Raw genomic sequence first — 20,238 nt, 5'->3', positions numbered from 1 at the left:
AAGGAACTCTTACCTCCACACCAGGCCCACCTTCAGACGAACAGGTTGCACAGCACTGCTTGGCCGACACTGGACTACTCCCTGGAATCCCGGTCGACGCAGTAGAACTTCGTGAAGGTGTGCGTCGACCTCCACGTAGCAGCCCTGCAGATGTCCAGCAGGGGCACACCAGACAAGAACGCCGTAGTAGCAGCGATCGCTCTGGTCGAATGGGCTCTCGGACAGCCGGGCAACGGTCGGTTTGCCAACCAGTGACAGTGCATGATGCAGCCGGAGAGCCATCAGGAAATGGAAGCCTTCGAGAGTGCCTTCCCTTGATTCACAGGTCCAAAGTTCACAAAAAGCTGTGATGTCTTCCGAAAACTCTTTGTGCGGTCCACGTAGAACTTCAGCACTCTAGCAACATCCAGCGAGTGGAAAGTCCTCTCAGCCGGCAACGAAAGTGACGGAAAGAAAACTGGCAACACCAAGGGCTTGTTGAGGTGGAAGTCCGACGGCACCTTGGGCATGAAGGAGGGGTGCGTCCTCAGCACCACCCTCGTCTGGTGGAAAGTCAAGTATGGAGGCTTGCAGGATAGGGCTTGGATCTCTCCCACTCGTCGTGCGGAGGTGATGGCCACAAGGGACGCTGTTTTCCGCGACAGAAATTTCAACGGTGCCGAATGCAGAGGCTCGAATGGCGGCCCCATGAGCCTACACAGCACCACGTTGAGCTCCCACGCTGGGGCCGGAGCCTTCACCAGCGGGAACGATCGGAACAGTCCATTCTTAAATTCCTTCACCAGGCGATGAGACCAAAGGGATGACCGTCCCGTAGTTCTGGTGTAACGGGAAATCGCTGCAAGATGGAGCTTGATAGAAGCGAGAGCTAGCCCCGCCTTGGCCAGCGACAGCAGGTATGGCAGCACTTGAGGGGCCGTAATTCGCAGAGGGTTAATCTTCTGTGCACGGCACCAGGCAGAGAACCCCTTCCACTTGTGTCCTAGCAGAGTTGAGGACGCCCTGGCCTTTGCAAGCACCTCCTTGCAACTCTAGTGCTGCAGGAGCCAGGCCTGCAGGTTCAGCGACTCCGGGTCGTGATGGAGGATGGCGCCTCCTTCTCTGGAGAGAAGATCTGCGTCCGTCGACAGTCTGACTGGGGGGGACGCTGACAAGTCCAGAAGGTCCGGGAACCAGATCTGTCTCGGACACGCCGGTGCGACAAGGATCATCCTGCACAGGGACCTCTTGAGTTAGTTGACGAGTCGGAGCAGCAACGGCAACGGGGGAAACGTATACAGGAACAGACCGTCCCAGGGGAACGAGAAAGCATAGCCCATGCTCCTCGGCTGGGGAAACCTGCTGGCGAACCTCTGGCACTTGGAGTTCGTCGCTGTCGCAAACAGGTCGATCTGGGCTTTGCCCCATTGTTGGAAAAGTCGATCCACTTGATCCTGATGCAGCTCCCACTCATGGCACGAGCGCAGCTCCCTGCTGAGTGAGTCAGCGATGATGTTCTTTATTCCTGCTAGATGGAAGGGCACCAGAAACATCCCCTGGGCGACGGCCCAGTGCCACAGATCCTGGGCCTCCTTGGACAGGGCTGGGGATCTGGTGCCTCTCTGCTTCCGGATATAGAACATCGTGGTGGTGTTGTCGGTGAAGACCCTCACCACCTTGCCCTTGAGGGACGGGAGGAACGACCTGAGGGCCCAGAACACGGCTCGGAGATTCAGGATGTTGATGTGGAGTGACCTCTCCTCCGGGAGCCAAAGGCCTCTCGCTTGCAGATTTCTGATGTGCACTCCCCTTCCCTCCAGGGAGGTGTCCGTCATCACCGTCTCCTGATGTACGGGGGTCTGAAAGTCCTTGCCCGCCGCGAGATGCGCGCGGCTGCCCCACCATCGGATCGCTTGGCGGAAAGCCTCATTGAGCGGGATCCTGTCTTTGAAGCGGCCCGTCGCTTGTATCCAACGGGCGTCGAGGAACTCTTGTAGAGGACGCATCCTTAGCCTGCACAGGCGCACCAGGTAGATGCATGAGGACATCATTCCGAGCAGGGACTTGATGGATCTCACCCTGCCCACGTCCGTGGTCAGCAGACGCTGTACCTTGCCCGAGATGGTCTTCGTCCTTTCCTCCGACGGCGAGGCCAATCGTGCCACTGTATCGAGTTTGGCTCCCAGAAACAGTGCGACCTGCAATGGGACCAGGTTGGTTTTCGAGTAGTTGATGGAGAATCCCATGTCCGTGAGAAGCTGGACGGTCTCCGCTATGTGTTCGACAGCGAGTTCTCTTGTCCTTGCACAGATGAGCCAATCGTCCAGGTAGGGGTAGACGTGGATCCCCCGGAGGCGCAGCCGCACCGCCACTGTTGCGAGGCACTTGGTAAACACCCTGGGTGCCGACTTCAGCCCGAATGGCAGGGCCTTGAATTGGTAGTGCCGCTCCTGGACTACGAATCTGAGGAACTTTCGGTGCCCTTTTAGAATGGGGATGTGGAGGTAAGCAACCTCCAAGTCCAGCAACGATAGGAAATCTCCCTCCTACAGCTGTCCCAGCACGTGCTCGAGGGTGACCATCCTGAACTTTTGCGCCTTGATGTATTTTTTTAAACGCCGCAGGTCCAGGATGGGGCGCCAACCGCCTGTCTTCTTTCTGACGAGGAAGTACCTTGAGTATACTCCCGAGCCCCAGAGCCTCTTCGGAACGAGCTCGATGGCACCTTTCTTGAGCATCGCCCTTACTTCTAACAGTAGCTGAGGGATGTGATTTTCGTTCCTGGCCACGGGAGGAATGCAGGGGCACTTTAGAAATTCGAGAGTGTGCCCGTGGGCCAGGGCATCCAGCACCCAACGGTCGGTGGAGATGGACTCCCACACGCTGACGAACTTTGCCAGCCAGGTGGCCTAGCCACCTTGGCGACGACAACGATATCCTCCTGACTTGCAGTGTCTTCTGTAGGCCTCCTGCGACAAGGAGCGGGCCGCCTGGCGGTACACCGAGGCACCACCGCCGCTTCCCTTGGAGGCAACCCTGTCTGCCTCCGGCGTTCTGAAAGGGCAGCCGTCGTTGCTGCAATACTCCCAAGGCCCGAGCCTTCTCCGTGTCGGTCTTGATGGCCTGAAGTGACTCATCCACTGTTTTTCCAAACAGGTTGTTCCCGTCGAAGGGCATGTCCAAAACTCTGGTTTGCACGTCCTGGCGGAAATCAGTTGCCTTGAGCCAGCCCCGCCGTCGAAGGCAAACACTGTTGCCCAACTGGAAGAATCCGGTGTCAGAGATATCCGTGGCCACCGTTATGTCGTGGTCCAACGCCACCTCACCTTCCTGTAGGATCTCTAGGGCCTCGGCCCTCTTGTCGTCCGGTAGGAAGTCCAGCAGGGGAGCGATCTTATACCACAGCTCCCTGTCGTAGCGGGTCACAATCGCTAGGGCGTTGGCCGCCTTAATTGTCGTCGCAGACGAGATGACTCATCGTCCCATGGCGTCTAGCTTCTTTCCCTCGCCGTCCGGTGGGGAGGTCGAAGTTGAAGACGACGCCCCAGCTGCCTTCTTCTTGGCTGACGCCGAGACGACCGAATCCGGGGTCGGCTGTGCCCTAAGGCACAACGGGGCGGAATCTGGGACCCGGTACTTCTTCTCGTACCGGTCCCTCTTGGCAGGTATCGTGGACGGGTTCTTCAGGAGAGCAAGTCCCTCCTCCCAGATTTCGTCAATCAATGGTACCGCGAGGACAGTCTTCCTCTTGGCCTTGCGCCGCTGATATAGGAAACCTTCCTTCTTCTGTTCCTCCGGGCAGAGCCGAAAAAGTTTGGATGCCCTGGCAATCATGGAGTGGAAGGAGCCAATTTCGTCGGGCGGGGAGGCCCGAGGGAGAGGTTATGCAAGGCCCATCCTGTCCTCACTGCTGTCGTCATCCGTCCCCGTCGTGGCCGTATCCGTTCCCGTGTCATCCCTAGGCTCAGGGGAAGGAGGTGAAGGCTGAGCAGGCCGCGAGGGCTGGAACGGCGGGGGGGGGTGAACTCTCCTCCGCTTGTTCGGATGGCTTCCCGACGGGCCCGGTTCTGTCGGGTCGGCCGTAGGGGTGAGAGGCAATCTCGTCCTTATCTCCGTGCATAAGGTTTGGATTGCCATCAAAATGGCCACCAAATTGTCCTGAGGCTTGGGCACTGGCTGCGAGGGGTGTGACGGTTGCACCTCCTCCACGGGAGTCTCGTCGGCGCCACCGTCACTCTCTTCGTCCACCTCCTTGGGGTTCCCCTCGTGGGACCGGACCTCCTCGAACCTCTTGTTGAGGCCCTTCACGACTTCAACCAGCTCCTCCTCAGAGGCTGTAACCGTGTCCGAGACAGCCACCGGCACCCCCCCTCTTTTTCCACCAGGGTCTTCACTAGGGTCTTATCGATGGGCTGAAAAGAGGATTCCCTCTGTGGTGGCAGGGAAACTCCGGGCCCTGAGGTCGCCTCCACTGGGTTAGCCTCCACAGGCTTCGCCAGGGCTGCCGCGACTCCCTCAATCAAGGCCTTCACCGGGTGGATCAAGGCCTTCACCACCTTGGGCGCGCTTGAGGCCTTCACCTTGGGGGAGGAGTCACCGCCTCGCTCTCCTTCGGCTGATCCCTTCAAGATCGACCGGGGCATCTCCACAAGCTTAGCCGGGTCCTCGGATTTTCTCTTCCCCGAGCCAGAGCGTTGGCTCGTGGTTGATGGCGTCGGTGAGAGTGCGCCCTGCCTGGCAGCCAAGGAGCCTGACCCTTCGGCGCTCCTGGTGCCCGCGGACTCGCGGTGCTTTGCCTTCTGTTGGGCCCCCGTCGCCGGGGCCCCCTCACAGGACTTAGAAGACCGCTCGGACTTCTTCTTCTTCTCACCTGCTGAGCCGTTCTCCAGCCAGCTGGCGAGGCGGGTCCGACGATCCCTCATAGTCCGTTCCGACAAGTTCTTGCAAAACGCACAGTCCTTTTCCACGTGCGTCTTGTCTTCGTGAAGGCAGTAGAGACATCTCAAATTCTCATCCTCCTTGAAAACATTCTGTAATCCGCATCCAAGGCAGTTCTTGAACAGCTTGGATCCGGGTGTCGAGCTTCGCTTGTCCTGGGCCATGTCCACGAGGTAGGCCACAGATCTTCTGGAATCCTCCAAGAAGCGTAACCCGACGAAACTTCGCCCTTGAGGGGTGTCGAAAAATTCCAAAACGGGTCCCCGTTGATCGGAAGTAGAAACGGTGGAGCTTGAGGATCGATTGACCGAAAAAAATGAGAATCAACTCTTTGAAAAAAACGCAAAACGGTAGTAAAAGCTCGGGAGCTATAGCACGAGGACTCCCAACACTTGAACGTGCTGAACAAATCTGAGGATGGCTGCCAGGGGCAGGGCTTAGGAAGAGGGCAGTCATTGGCTGGGGGCAGTATGACCCAGAGACCAGTGATTGGTTACTACTAAGAAAGACAGATCAGAAACGAAACTGATACTGATTTTTTCTTTACCCAGTATTCCCAGCCTGACGACGGGGAACATTCATGAGCATGGGAATCCATGCCAGTCCCCATGCTGGAGAAATATATGGTATTAAAATGAATTGTAACTTCAAGTCTGATTAAAGGCAGTACGCAATACCTGGATTCATGATTGCTTATAATAGTGTATCCTGACTGCAATTAAGGGTTTTACAATACCACATAACAAAAGCTGAATGCAAACGTATATCAGCTAAAATGTTAAAATCTCTTCAACTACTTTCGAAAATGCAGAATATTAGGAAAACCACTGGTACCTTTCTGTTTCAGATAGAGTACTAAGCTCCATTCGGGTAAAGGCATCCATCCTTTTGTTGAGGCGAGCTTTCAGGAATGAATGAAACATAACCGTCTCCAACACCTATCATAGACAAGAAAAAAGGACCAATTCTATGATTTTTCTGTAAAGGTTATTTTTGCCACTGAAATTACCTATCAACAATGAGCACATTTATTCAATTCCTGTTTCACTTGAACACAGCCGGCACACAAACGTACCTCAAATAGCACAAAATAGATGAACAAGTTGATACTTTTTAAAACACTTCAAATGTGTTCTCTATCACTACAAAATTCAGAAGACTTTAAAGCAAAGCAAAGGTTTTGAAAATCAGAAGCAAAACCTTTGCAAATATTGTACTGGTTACGAAACATGTTTTAATTATGCCTGAACAATCATGAAGTGGAGAGAGGTCTTGTCAGCAGCATACTGCAATGAGAAACAGACTATTTCTTTACACTGCTGTACAAAACCTTCCGTGTTGGTCATGTTATGACAATATCTTTGTGAAGACATTTGCACTTATGGTCGATAATCCCAAATATTGCTTTAAGCTCACTTTCCAGCAAAGGAATAAATCAGCTGTCATAGTTGTTGCTCCCTTTCTTGTCTGGATGCTTTCATTTCTAACAATTTCATTTCCTTGTGAAAGAAGCTGCTAAATGCACATGTTCTTTGGTGCTATACACATAGAAGGCAGGTTTCGGTACTCTCTCTAGTGTATCACCTCCTGCTGGTTATTATCTGGGGTTGTAAAGTTCTGTGCTCCTATTTCCCTTCCCCTTTCCTTCATACTAATGGGATGCCCCTGCATGTGGGCAGCACCAGGGACCTTCTGATCAGCAAATTATTTAGATGTGGTGCAGGTGTGCATGCATGCAGCAGAACTCTGCTCCCTCATGTCCTGCTCAATGCTGATACCTACCAGTCCTTACAACCTCACTTGGCGATACTGGACGTTTTTACGCAGACAGATCCTTTTCACCTGCGCCACTGCACTTTTTTGTTTTTTTCCAATACATTTTAATTTTTTGCATTTTCTCCTTGCAGGCTCTTCTTGTGACAAGAACAGTCAACAGTGCTCAAGATGAGACCACGCATGGGAACCTTACACCATGTGCGACAGCTGTTGTGGTCAGGGCACGTAGAGAGTGTCTAACCCATTGAGATTCAGTTTTAAGGGGACTCCCCCTCACAATCTACAGCAGTTGGTCAACAGGCAAAGCAAGTAGCAATATATTAAGGCAAGCCTTTGGTCCTCAGTACCTCATTTCCTCATGCCACAGGCATCAAGAGGGTACACCCAGAAGCTTTACGGCTAGCCACAGTGTCACTGGTGCCTCTGAGGATTCCCCCTTGAGGGGCAAATACTATCCTTTGGGCTGAGGGCTCTAAGAAGCCAGAGAGGAGAAATTCTACAATTGGAGCGCCTTGATACACTAAGACTTCAAAAAGGGCTAAAACACAGGGTCACAATCTCAAAACATTCAGTCACGTGTCATGGTCCTCCGTGTGGTTCCCTAAAGGGCTCATAAGTCAGTCAACAGTGAAACTGCAGCCATTTTAATTGAGATAAGGTTCCTTCCTGTGACACAGATCAGAGGTGTGCACAAAATAGCAAGTCAGAGACACTCCTCATGAAGTTGAGGTCTTGTGCAGTTGAGCCTGGAGCGTTACAAGTGGCGAATGGAATTAACATTAAATGATCTAAGGCCCAAATAACCAGACAGACACAAAGAATATGGCAAAATGCTATTTTATAATCAGATCAATAAATTAGGGAAACCTGGTGAACAAGCAGATTGCAGCTCACACACTCTCAATGCATTTCGGATATAAAAAAGCTTTATACCTCGCACGTCAGCTATGATGCCATCCTACGTGGCAATAGTAAAAACCTCATCGAAAGGAGGATTGGTTAGGAGAACATATATACCTATTTTTCATTTCAGTGTTTATAACATCATTGGCTGCCCCCTTATCTGGTAGGCATGCCTAAAAAATACCTCTTAACTATGTAAAACTCGGATACTAGCAGAATAACAGCAGCGAATTGGCTTCTGCACCAATGTATAGTCTATCGATACATAGGCCTTCATGATTGGTTGGCATTCTCTCCCAACCTTGGACATTCGGCTTGTTAGCAGCATGTAATCAAAAGGAAACCAAGGTGCGGGGAACGTCAGACAACTGCCCACTTGGCCAATTAGCCTACCATCTCTCATCAGTTAGGCCCTAAGCAAAGGCTTCTTCTTTGTAGTTGACCTTGCTGACTGTTCTCTTCCTCTGAACTTTAAAGGGAGTGAAGGTACATTTCCATCTTTGTCTGGAGCTTAATGAATATGCCTTGTTTTCTGGTATTGCACCCCATTTGAGGAGACCACAATTGTGCCTATCCTGACCTTTCTAATTAGTGCTATTTAATTGAATTATATTAGGCCCCTCTTGACCTCTGGAGACTTGGTTTCTGCGTCTTGCATATGCTTTCTGCATCTTTGATTGTTCAATAGTTGGCACTTGGAAATGTTCACTGTTGTGCTATGTAGTTTATCCTCTTCTACTCCTTTCGTACTTTGCAATTACTTCTTGCTGTGGCAGCCTTGATCCCAAGCCAAGCAAATACCCTTTATCCTTGCACAAGGCTGTTTTTCAGCACCTGTCAGCTCTGCAGCCATGGTCTCTCTCCTTCAGGCTTCTTGCTTACTATTTATACAGAGTCGACGTCCATCTTTTCATCATGTCCGCTTTACCCGTGTTATATTTTCTACTGCAACAAGCTTCTATATGTCTCATCTACCTTGCGTTTTTGCGTATATACATTTACTAATCCTTTTCTCACTTATCTTCCCAGTATATATAATTTCTTTGTATTCGGATACTGTTCACTTAGTTACTTCAGTCACATGTTCATTCTTCAAGTATAGGCATTTTGTTTCAGTGAGTCCACGTGTCTTCCCTTTATGACATCACTTTTCACATGTCAGACTTCACTTATAGCTCTTCCTTGTTCAATGGTGTCTGCAGGCATCCTTCCACCACGTCAGTGTGAGGGTACATTCGATATGGTGGTCTGAGCGCATAACGTCTCATATCTTCGATGCGGTATTGGGACAATACCTGGTGTCATTTACAGTGTCTTCCTGTTATTCTTATGACAGAGGAGAAGGGGTGGGCACTACAGATGACGTGTACATCTGCCTCTCTACAGTCTTGTTGGCTCTGTTACTATGAGGGAACTCTTTAAAGCCTCTCTAGAGGAATCAGACCCTGCCTTTGGCACATATTGCTGACCGGTGGATGTGTACTCTGGTACATGAGTTCAAGGGCCATCCACATGCTGATCACATTAGTTGAAAAAGCAAACCATGCACAGAGGAGAGGATCTATTCTTCAATAAATAAAAAAAAACTGGAGGACATCACAAACAATGATTGGTCATGTCATTATGTTTCTTAAGGAGATCCAGGATTCCATGCCCTCTATTCGGTACAGTTTCCAGATTCGGGAGCCGGAGTGCTGTCCCGAAAACTGGTTCCACCAACCCTTTCTAAGGAACCTTCTCTGGTGTAACTCCTCTTCCCCAGCTCATCCACCTACTAAAACCACCCCAACTTCACTACAGAAACCTGCTCCGCCAGTTGCATCCCCTCAACCTTTGGTGCTGGTCAAGCCTTTTACATGGGGCACCAGTTGGCCACGACATCCAGGTAATTTCATTTATTGGCCTGACATTCCCTCGGACTCCTGCTTCCGAAGAAGATATCCAGGCATAATATTTGCTTATAGTGGACACATAAGAATGGGAATTCACATTTAAAGAGATATTCTGGGTGAAACAAGTTACTTCTTACCTTGTAACGTTCTTTCGATGGGATGTTCCTCAGACGTATTCCTTATCTTAGATATCTCCTTCCAGCTTTGCTGGCCTCAGAATTTTTTTCTCTAGAGGGTGCTGCGCGTCGACGTCCTCCGAGTCGATGTCCCTCGACAGCCGCTGTATCGACGTCGACTCATCCTGCCTATAAAGGCCGCGCGCAGCGTCCGTTGCTCAGTTCCGTTTTGTAGCCCACAGTTTTTCTGTCTGGACTAGACTAATCACCCTGAAGGAGCGTAAACTGCAACAACAAGGGAAGTAGTACTGTGGGGATGGATGGGAGGGTCGATAAGGAATACGTCGGAGGAACATCCCATCGAAAGAACGTTACAAGGTAAGAAGTAACTTGTTCTTCGAAGGGATTGTGTCCTCCGACGTATTCCTTATCTTAGATAGGCTCCCATAGCAGTATTCTGTTATTGGAGGTGGGAGTACTGACTTCATGCTTCCTTTTATTGATGAATAGAGTGCAATACTGCCCTTCCAAACCTAGTCTCTTGACTGGAGGAGGAATCCAAGTTGTAAAACCGTGTAAAGGTATGGACGGACGACCATGTGGCAGCCGCACATATGTCTTTAACCGGCACTCCTCTTTTGAGGGCCGATGAAGCTGCAATACCTCTGGTCGAATGAGCCCTAAGATTTTGAGGGGGCTCTTTTCCTGCCAGTTTATAACATTCCAAAATGGCTAGAATGATCGATCTGGAAATGGTCTGCTTAGTTATCGGTAACCCCAGCTTGTGACCTGCGTAGCCTACAAACAGTTGGTCTGCCTGTCTTATCCTAGCCAGTCTCCTGATGTAAAAACTTAAAGCCCTTCTAGGGTCCAGCCTGTGTAACCTCTCTTCCTCTTTTCCCGGATGAGGAGGAGGATCGAAAGATGGCAGGGTAATCTTCTGAGTGATATGGAATTCAGAAACCACCTTTGGGAGGAAATTAGGCTTCACTTGCAGGACAACTTTGTCTTTGTGAAAGATTGTATGAGGGGGTTTACAAGAAAGAGCTTGTAACTCGCTCACCCTTCTAGCAGATGTAAGTGCTATTAATAAAACAGTTTTAAGGGTAAGAAATCTTAACGAACAAGAATGGAGTGGTTCGAAAGGTGTGCCCATCAGGAAAGTTAGGACTAAGTTTAAATCCCATAGGGGGACCTGGAATGGTCTTGGGGGATAAACGTTAGTTAACCCCTTTAGAAACTGTATTACCAAGGGTAACTTGAAATAGGATGGTTCTTCCGCAGTGCGCTTAAAGATGGATAGCGCTGCGAGATAGCCCTTAATGGTGCCAACTTGAAGGCCTGAATTCGCCAAATAGAGTAGGAAGGACAAAACCATTGGTGTAACACATGAAAAGGGGTCGATATTCTTTTCTCTACACCAGCTGCAAAATCTGTTCCAACGGCAGCGGTATAAAGACTTTGTTGCTGGCCTCCTTGCCGAAAGCAACACCTCCATAACATCATCAGGGATGTCCCAATCCTTGTACCTCAGCCTTTCAGAAGCCAAGCGTGAAGGTTGAGGGTTTTGATGTCTGGATGGAGAACCTGACCTCCCTTCTGTGAGAGTAGATTCTCTCTGAGTGGAAGTCGAATTGGAGGGCAGATGGACAAGTCTAGAAAATCCAGGTACCACATTCTCCTGGCCCAATCCGGGGCAATTAGGATCATGGTTTTCCGGAATCTTCTCAACCTCCTGATCATTTGAGGAATGACAGGGACCGGTGGGAACGCGTACAGAAGCGGAAACTCCCAGTCCACTATGAACGCGTCTCCCAGAGCTCCTCTCGGGGGAAATTCCCTTGAACAGAACAGATCACACTTCCTGTTGACACTTTTGGCGAACAGATCCACCTGAGGGGTTCCCCAAAGGGCGAAGATCTCTTGAAGGACTTCCTGAGCTAGTTCCCACTCGTGGGAGACTGTGCTCTGCCTGCTCAGAGCGTCCGCTGTCAAGTTCTTCTCTCCGGCTAGGTGAACTGCCGATAGAGAGATCCCTTCTTGGATTGCCCAAAACCAGAGCTGCATTGCCTCTCTGCACAGGGGTAGTGATCCTACGCCTCCTCTTTTGTTGAGGTAATGCATGGCCACTGTGTTGTCCGTCATTATCAGGACATTCTTCCCTTGTACAGCTGGCAGGAACGCCTTCAGCGCATGTCTGATGGCCCACAGCTCTAACAGGTTAATATGTAGTCTGGACTCCGATGGAGACCAACGACTGCTGATGGTCAAGTCGTTGGCATGGGCTCCCCACCCCGTGAGTGAGGCATCCGTGACTACTGTTATCTCCGGCCAGGGTTGCCAAAACTGTTCTCCTTTCAGAATGTTCTCCTGACAGGCCCACCACTGAAGGTCTCGAGCCACCCTGTCGGGAACCTGAAGAAGATCTGTCATTCTTCCTGAGAATTGTGACCATTGAGTCCTCAGTGCCCACTGGAGGGATCTCATTCTCAGGCGAGCCTCTGGCACTAAGAAAATGCAGAATGCCATGAGGCCTAGCAACCTCAAAAAGTCGAAGGCTGGGAGACGTTGGGCATTTTGGAACTTGCTAACCATCTGTAGAATATCTTGAGCCCTCACCTCTGGTGGCGAGGCTTTTCCCAGGGAAGTGTCCAGGATTGCTCCGATGAACTGGAGTCTGTGCGATGGTATCATTTGTGACTTCTTTAAATTGAGGGAGAAGCCCAGTCTGTGAAGGGAGTGGCAAATGTGATTTAGCTGGATCTGAGCTTGTTCCGAAGATACAGCCCTGATCAACCAATCGTCCAGGTAGGGGTAGAAGTGAATCCCTTCCCTCCTTAGACTTGCAGCCACTACCGACATTAACTTGTTGAAGACCCTCGGGACGGAGGTCAGCCCAAATGGCAGCACTCGAAATCGATAATGAGAGTTGCCAATTGCGAACCTCAGGTATTTCCTGTGCTTGAGATGGATAGGCACATGGAAATAAGCGTCCTGAAGGTCCAGAGATACCAACCAGTCCTGGAACTGAAGGGCCTGAAGGATCTGAGAAAGAGTTACCATCTTGAATTTGTCTTTCCTGAGGAATTTGTTCAATTCTCGCAAGTCCAAGATGGGTCTCAGTCCTCCGTCTTTCTTTGGAATGAGAAAGTAAGGGGAGTACCAGCCCTTGTTCCTCTCCGTTACAGGTACCGGTTCTATGGCACCTTTCTCTAGCAGGTCTAAAATTTCCTGCAAGAGGAGCGGATCTGGAGCTTTCCGAGAGCTGATCCCCGGTGGATGACTCTGAGGTATGCGTAGGAGAGGCAGGCAGTAACCTTGGGCAACTGTTTCCAATGCCCAAGCATCTGACGTGATAGCCTGCCATTCCGCCAGATGTTGAGTTAACCTGCCTCCTACAGGTGTCTTGTGAGGGAAGTCCTCAGAGTGGTTTTGGGGCGGCTGATGCAGATGCCGATGGTAAAGAGGCACTTGCTGTTGCTGCGGCTTTTGAATATCTACCCCGTCCACCTTGGGTAGTTCTTCTTTGTCCCCTTTGAGCCGGTCGTCCTCTACCTCTTCCGAATGCGGAGTAGAAGCGAAAGGACTTGCCCTCGCAGAGGTTCCTGTGGGACGAAAAGGTGTCTGACGGATTGCAGCGCCTAGGGATTTTGCTGCTGCCTTTGATGTTTGCAGTTTTTCTAAACTGTCACCCGCCTTTTTCCCAAACAAAGAAGAGCCATCGAATGGCATGTTGAAGAGCCTGGCTTGCACATCTGGGGCAAAACCAGACTTTCTCAACCAAGCGAATCTCCTGGTTGTTGTACTTGCCGCCATTGCTCTGCTGATACTGTCAGCCGAATCAATGCCGTTCTGAAGGGATTCGCACACAGCGTCTTTACCGTCCTGCATTATATTTAGGAACGCCTCCCTTTCTTCTCCCTCTGGGATGCAGTCAGCCGCTGTAGAAGCACACTCCCAAAGTGTATGGCTGAATCTAGCAAGGGTGCAAGTAGCATTAACAGATTTTAACGCCATGCTACATGCCGAAAAAACTTTCTTTGCCATAGCATCATATTTCTTATCGTCCCTGTCCTGTGGGACGGTAGGGTAAGCAGTCTTGACATCAGTAGAAGATGCTGCCTGTACCACCAGACTTTCTGGGGATGGGTGTTTTGACAAAAACTCCGGATCTGCAGAAGATACCCTGTATTTAGTAGACAGTTTTTTATTTACTGCCGGGACGACATCTAGGGTTTCCCAGTTCGTCATGATTTTCCTCTGAAGAGCTTTATGAAAGGGCACTACAGGATCCTCCTGTGGACCTTTATAAAGAATATCCGTGAGGTCATCTTGTTGGAAAGCCTGTGAAGGTGTTGACCACCCCATAAATTCTGTGATCCTGGCCATTAAGGCTCTATAGGGGGTTTCAGCATGCTCCCCCCGGGTCTGGCCTAGCGAACTCCACCTCAGGGGAAGTGTCTAACCCACTTGCCTCATGTAAGGAATCATGGAGATCCTTTAACCTGCATTCTTCTGAGGGTAACTGTCATGATCACTGTTTCCAAGGAGCCAGGACCAGCCCAACGTCCTTGGAAGCAGGCCCCTAACCCTAATCCTAGGCACCAGCCGGTCCCTACTGGGACCTTTTGGACCCTGTCCTGGCGCCGGTGGCACCAGGCTCATCAAAACCATTGGTCCCGGCACTGGAAGCGCCGGGCTCATAATTGGTGTGAAAGTGCTTGGGTGGACTTACCTGCAGCAGACCATGCTGCTTACTTACCAGCCACTTAGAAGCCCTCTGTGAACAGGAACTACTTTCTTACCTGGGTGGGGCAGCTCCACTCCCTGGATACAGCACTGGAACTCTTCTGGAAACTGGAACTCTTTTCTTACCTAGGCAGGGCCGTGGAAGAAGACGCCTCATCACTCCAAGGCTATTTAAACCACACCCGATAGATGAAACGTGCTTCGCGTTATTCTGCATCTGCAGCAGAACGCTCACCGAGTCTGTTCCAGCCTTTCCTCTTTCGATCCTGAACCTGCACGAATTATACTTACCATTCCTGTATCCAGTCAACATCAGCACCTACAAAAGACAAGAAACAACAGGTTAGCAAACCAAACTTTACGCACAGTGCTTTCTCACCTGATCCATCAGCAGCGGCCGTGTCTTCACGCTGCACCTTCGCCTGCAAAGACAAAAGCATTGTTATACTTACCGGCACGCCGTGAATTCAAGATTTCTTCATTCTGCATCGCCGCCTGTGAAGACAAAGTATAGTTAAAACTAACTAGCATTCCGCTGACTCCGGCGCTGCAAACCAACATCTGAAAGACAAAAGAAAAAGACATTAAGCAGGTATTTACTCACGCCCATCACGCTCGTCGCAATAAAACGGCTGCGAATACTCCGGCGTCTCTTTAACACGAACTAATCTGCAAGGAAAGAGACAGTTAGAGCGCTTGCCATACTTACGAATTTCCAGGCGCTTCACTCCATCTTCCATCCCAAGAGTCCTGCAATACATAAGGGAAAAGCATTATACAGAGTCTTCAATATTAACGTGCCACGCATTTAGACTATAAAGACAAAAGGTGTCCAGAAACTCACCGCTCGTGCAGATAACGACGGTAACCCTCCTCTGAATTCAAGAGGCCACTGTTTCACCAGTGAAGGAACTGGCAACGGCACCCTGCACCAGACGCAGATGGAGAGCCCAGCATTCACCTATCTAAGGTGAGCACGTTGACCTGGGGGGGCTCTACTTAAAAGCTGGGAAGAGAGAGAGAGAGAGAGAGAGAGAGAGAGAGAGAGAGAGAGAGAGAGAGAGAGAGGGACATTCAACAACCCAGGCAATTAACCCCCATATTCTTTCACCTGCAGAAACCTCACTCTTCGAGTTCGACACACAGTGCGAAGAGGTTCGACCCCAGAAGCCAATCGAGTCCTGCACATCACTTTTCGAGTCACAGACACCTTCCTGCCAAGACCCGCGCCTCCGTGGGAATCAGGTGAGCGTTACAATAATTCCTCTTGAACTGGGGTTGCAGGTCCCTGCAACTCAAATGTGTCTTCCTGTTCAGATAGTTCTCCCTCTTCCATAATTGAGGACATAGTTCTCAATTGTTCTGAACTCACAAAGGGTGTGAAACCCATCTCCAAGGCAGAGGGTGCCAAACTTGTTGTAATTGGCCTTGAAAACGTCGATGCCTTCGACGCCGACGTCGAAGGCTTTGGGCGTGGCGTCAAAAACAAAGGCGGAGGCCTCGAGGACCTTGATAGAATTGGGATTCTGCTCGAGGAAGTCGACAATCTCGACGCCATCGAGGACCTGTGGATAGCCACTGGGTGCGTCGCAACCGTGACTTTCCTTGGCGTCGACGCCGGTGTCGTAGATGGCGTCCAGTCGACAGACCCGTGTGTCGAAGGTCCCTTCGACAACGGCGTCGAAGACACCGACCTCGGTGTCGACGCAACCTTCGTCGACGGCGTCGACGGACCCTTCGAAGAAGGTTTCGAGGTCATAACTTTACTCGAGGTTTCGTGACGCGCTCGAGAAGCTTCCTTCGCCGGGTACTGCGACTCGCGGCGTTTTTGACCTTCGGGTCTTTCGACCAGAGCATCACTCTCGGCAGTCTTCGAGGGGGTCGAGGCCGCTTTCTCGAAGACGCTCATCATATTTTTGCGGAATTCCTCCCATTCAGCCCGGGAACTATGTTTCGTGGGGCAAGGAATTCTCTTAGGAGAAACAGAAGAAGAGGAGGACGGAGAAGGGGATCTTCGACGTCTCCTCTTCGAGTGCTTCGATCTCGAGGAGTGATGGGACCCACTCTGAGACCTGCAGCGCGAATGGTGACGAGGAGACGAATGTCTCGACTTTGTCGAGGAAGAAGAAGCTTTTGAAGTCTTACCTTTCTCCAGCTTCCCCCTACGCTCCTTCAGGGCCTTAGCTGTCCTGGACATACAGTCCTCGCACTCCAAACAATGGTGTTCAGCTCCCAAACACCACAGACAAACTCTGTGAGGGTCAGTCAGCGACATCTTTTTCCCACAGTCTCGGCATTTTTTGAAGCCGGACCGAGGGGTTGTCGGTTCCGACGAGGAAGCCATTGAGTATGGATCGAATATCTCGAGGTAAATAGGATAAATTCTCTACGAAACTGAGCAACGATATTCCGAGGCACTGAGTAAGCGCGGAAAAACAGAACTGAGCAACGGACGCTGCGCGCGGCCTTTATAGGCAGGATGACGTCGATACGGCGGCTGTCGAGGGACATCGACTCGGAGGACGTCGATGCGCAGCGCCCTCTAGAGAAAAATTTTCCGAGGCCAGCAAAGCTGGAAGGAGATATCTAAGATAAGGAATACGTCGGAGGACACAATCCCTTCGAAATAATGTTTTGTCTCTCAGTCTCCAACCAATCCTTTGTAGTAGCCGCATCCGCTGCCTGGAACAAATCGTCTGCACCTTCCTGAGCATCTCCTCGGAACGAAGAGGATATGTGGCTAGATCACTTTGGTCATAAGGTGTATTCAGGCGCAGCATTACATTTGCACCAAACAAAAGTGGAAGCAATTCTCCTGAACAAAGAGACGCTCTGTCTGAGATTTAAGAATCTGAAGCTCACCTTCCTCCTGATCGTCAGGTATCCTTTAAGCCCAGTCTAGGTGAGACAAGCAGACTGCGCCGGGAATAATGGAATTCACCATTCATCAAATATGCACAAAAACTAGGGGCATGTACTCGGGGACAAACCTGGGCGAGATCAGAGAAAATCATTGATCTACTCTTGGAGGGGCACACATTGTTCCATCTTACAATAGACAAGGAGGTAAAGAAAACCTCTTCTAATCATGTAGCTAACTTGCTAGTGGCTTGATGCTTTCACTCAAGATGGGAAGTCCACCTAGCCCAAGGAATGCCACACATCTTTCAGGTACCAGGCCATACCCATGTCATTCTGAGGCATGCAGAATATATGGCTTATTCCATTTCCTTTCCTTTGATACTTGTAACACTATTATGAAAACTAAGCACATAGATTAACATTGACCAAAGGCATACATTTGAAGGCATTTGTCCTTTAAAGCATATCCATGTATGTACTAGAAACACGAATATTAAATTATAAAAAATATGACCTACATCCCTCACCGTAATCGCATTTCCGATTGCATCTGCTTAGATTCACACGCTGTGCACATAGTCCAACATTCTAGTGGTAATTGAGGACTATTGCATCTTTTTTCCAAAGATTGAAAAGGGACATGGGTGTGACTGTAACACTATCCCTAAAATGACATGTAGTGTACCCAAAATCCCTCACGCGTCAAGGTCCCACCAGTTGTTTTTCTTCTGCCATGAGGGAGCCTTGCAGAAAGCATGAGTGAGCACAAAGAGAGAAGGTGTAAGATATCTATGTTCTACTCTAAGAGGGGAGGAAGAGTGGGCGCATGTGAATATAAGCAGACACAATAATCAGAAATACAATTACAGTGAGTAATGTATGTCTTCTAATGCTTGTGAATCTTCTAAGAATCACATCCTGTGCATAGACTAGTGAGCAGCACCCCGAAATGGTGGTGGGATATGTGAAGGAACAGTAGCAAAGAGATGTCTTAGCACCACTTTTCCCACCTGAGAATCAGACTTAGAGCGTGTGTCTAAGCAGTAGTGTTGGTTGAAAGTGTGAACAGAACTCCAGGTTGCTGCTTTGCAAATGGAATCGAGAGGAACATTTGCAATGAATGCTATGGTAGCCCCGAGTAGAGTGAACTCTAGGCGTAAAGGGTAGATCTCTCTTGGCAAGAGAGTAACAGTGTGATGCAATTTCCAATCCATTTGGAAATAGCTGATTTAGAGACGGGGACGCCTTATCTACCAGCTGCCACAGAGACAAATAATTGGTTTGTCATTCTCAGTGGCTTTGTTTTTTCAAGATAGTAGATTACTGCCCTCCTTACATCCATCCAGTGTGTGGTGGCTTCTTTCTGCCAAGTTAGTGGAGGTTGGGAATAAAGTGGGAAGGTCAATTGATTAATGGAACTTTGAGATAAATGTAGGTGCAAAACGTGGGTGTGTGCACAAAACAACCTTGTCTTTGTGAATAGTTGAAAAGGTATCCTGAAATGAAAGGACCTGCAGTTCACCAACTGTCCTTATTGAGGTAATGGCCACTAGAAAGAAGCCTTATAGGTGAGGGCCTTAAGGCTAGCCTTGTGCATTGGTTCACAGGGAGGCCCCATTAACCAGGTAAGGACAACATTCAAAACCTATCCGCAAGTTGTGTTGGAATTAGGGGGATGAAGTCTCTTTACCCCTTTCATGATGGCCTAAATGACAGGAATTTTACACCATGAAACCTTGCTCTGGGACGTGATATACACAGAGAGCACTGCCAGGTGGACCTTTAGGGAATTGAAAACAAGTCCTGAGTCTAAGAGGGGTGTTGGGTAAAGGAAAATATCTTTAGGGGACCAGTCAATGGGATTGACATCTTAGTATTGCACCAGATAACAAAGCGGTTCCACTTGCTGGAGTAGCAATGTCTGGTGTTGGGTTTTCGTGCTTCCAAGTGTATGTCGATGTATCTCTGAGGGAGTTGAATGAGTCCAAACTGTATGACTTCAGGAGTCAAGCGGATAAGCGGAGTGTCTGGGGGCACGGATGCAATGTCTCTCCCTGGTCCTGAGACGGTATTGCCATAGTTGACCTAATGTCAACTTGACCTACTTCCATTTGACTGCCTCTTTTTAACATAATTCGGTAGGTCAAATGATACACTTTAATGAAAACATTGTTGTGGGGTTGGGTAAGGGAACAGGTTGAGGTGAGGGGTAGTGTCAGGAGTGCAGGGGCTCTCCCCCACATTAGGGGGGGGATTTGCGGGGGTCTCCCTTAGCAGTAGATCAAAATAAATTAGGTCAAAAGAATTAGGTCAAATGGGCAGCAGGCCAAGTTTTTTTAGGTCAAACAACCCATGTCCGCTGAGACCGCATGTTGTACGGGCATGGCAGCTTCCTGGGAGGAGAGACTGACATTTCGGTGAGATGGGAGAACCAAGGCTGTCAGTCCCACATTGGTGCCACCAGGATCATCTTCACTTGTTCCTAGTGCATCTTGTGCACTATCCTGTTGAGAAGTGGAATCGGGGGGAGTGGGGGGGGCGGGGGGGAGCGTAGGCGAATCTCCCGGACCATGTTATCCAGAGACTGTTCCCTTTGGAGCGTTTCTGTGGGTACCTGGAGGCGTAATCTGGGCATTGGGTGTTCTCCAGAGTTGCGAACAAATCGATCTATGGGAAACCCCATTCTGTAAAGACATTGAGTAGAATGTGCTCTTTCAAAACTGCCACTCATGCTCTACAGGTAGGGGGAAGTCTCTGCTGAGCACGTCTGCCAGAGGGCTGTGTTCCCCTGGAACATGTTGTGAGAGGAGGAACATGTCGTGTTTAAGTGCCCACTTCCAGATGTTCTGGGACAGTCTGGATAGTCCTGGAGAAGGAGTGCCCACCCCCCTGTTTGTTCAGGTAGTACATGGCCCTGGTAATGTCTGTAAGGACCAGAACTGTTTTCCCCTGAAGGTGTGCTTGGAAGACTTTCAGGGCTTTGAACACAACAAGCAGTTCCAACAGATTGATGTGATCAGACA

General features: G+C 49.9%; 1 protein-coding gene across 1 annotated transcript in view; it reads right to left on the bottom strand.

Moving 5' to 3' along the window:
• Window positions 1-20,238, bottom strand: part of DENND3 (DENN domain containing 3) — a 1,010,513-nt gene that overhangs the window by 547,503 nt on the left and 442,772 nt on the right. Inside the window, exon 11 of the mRNA XM_069621709.1 lies at window positions 5,752-5,855. Within this exon, the coding sequence (XP_069477810.1) occupies window positions 5,752-5,855 (104 nt within the window). The remainder of the gene's footprint in view (window positions 1-5,751; window positions 5,856-20,238) is intronic.

This window comes from Ambystoma mexicanum, chromosome 5q (assembly GCF_040938575.1).
Source record: "Ambystoma mexicanum isolate Mex_15411 chromosome 5q, UKY_AmexF1_1, whole genome shotgun sequence".
Taxonomy (NCBI): domain Eukaryota; kingdom Metazoa; phylum Chordata; class Amphibia; order Caudata; family Ambystomatidae; genus Ambystoma; species Ambystoma mexicanum.
Note: the sequence above shows the minus strand (reverse complement) of the source record. Positions and strands in the feature narration are given on the sequence as shown.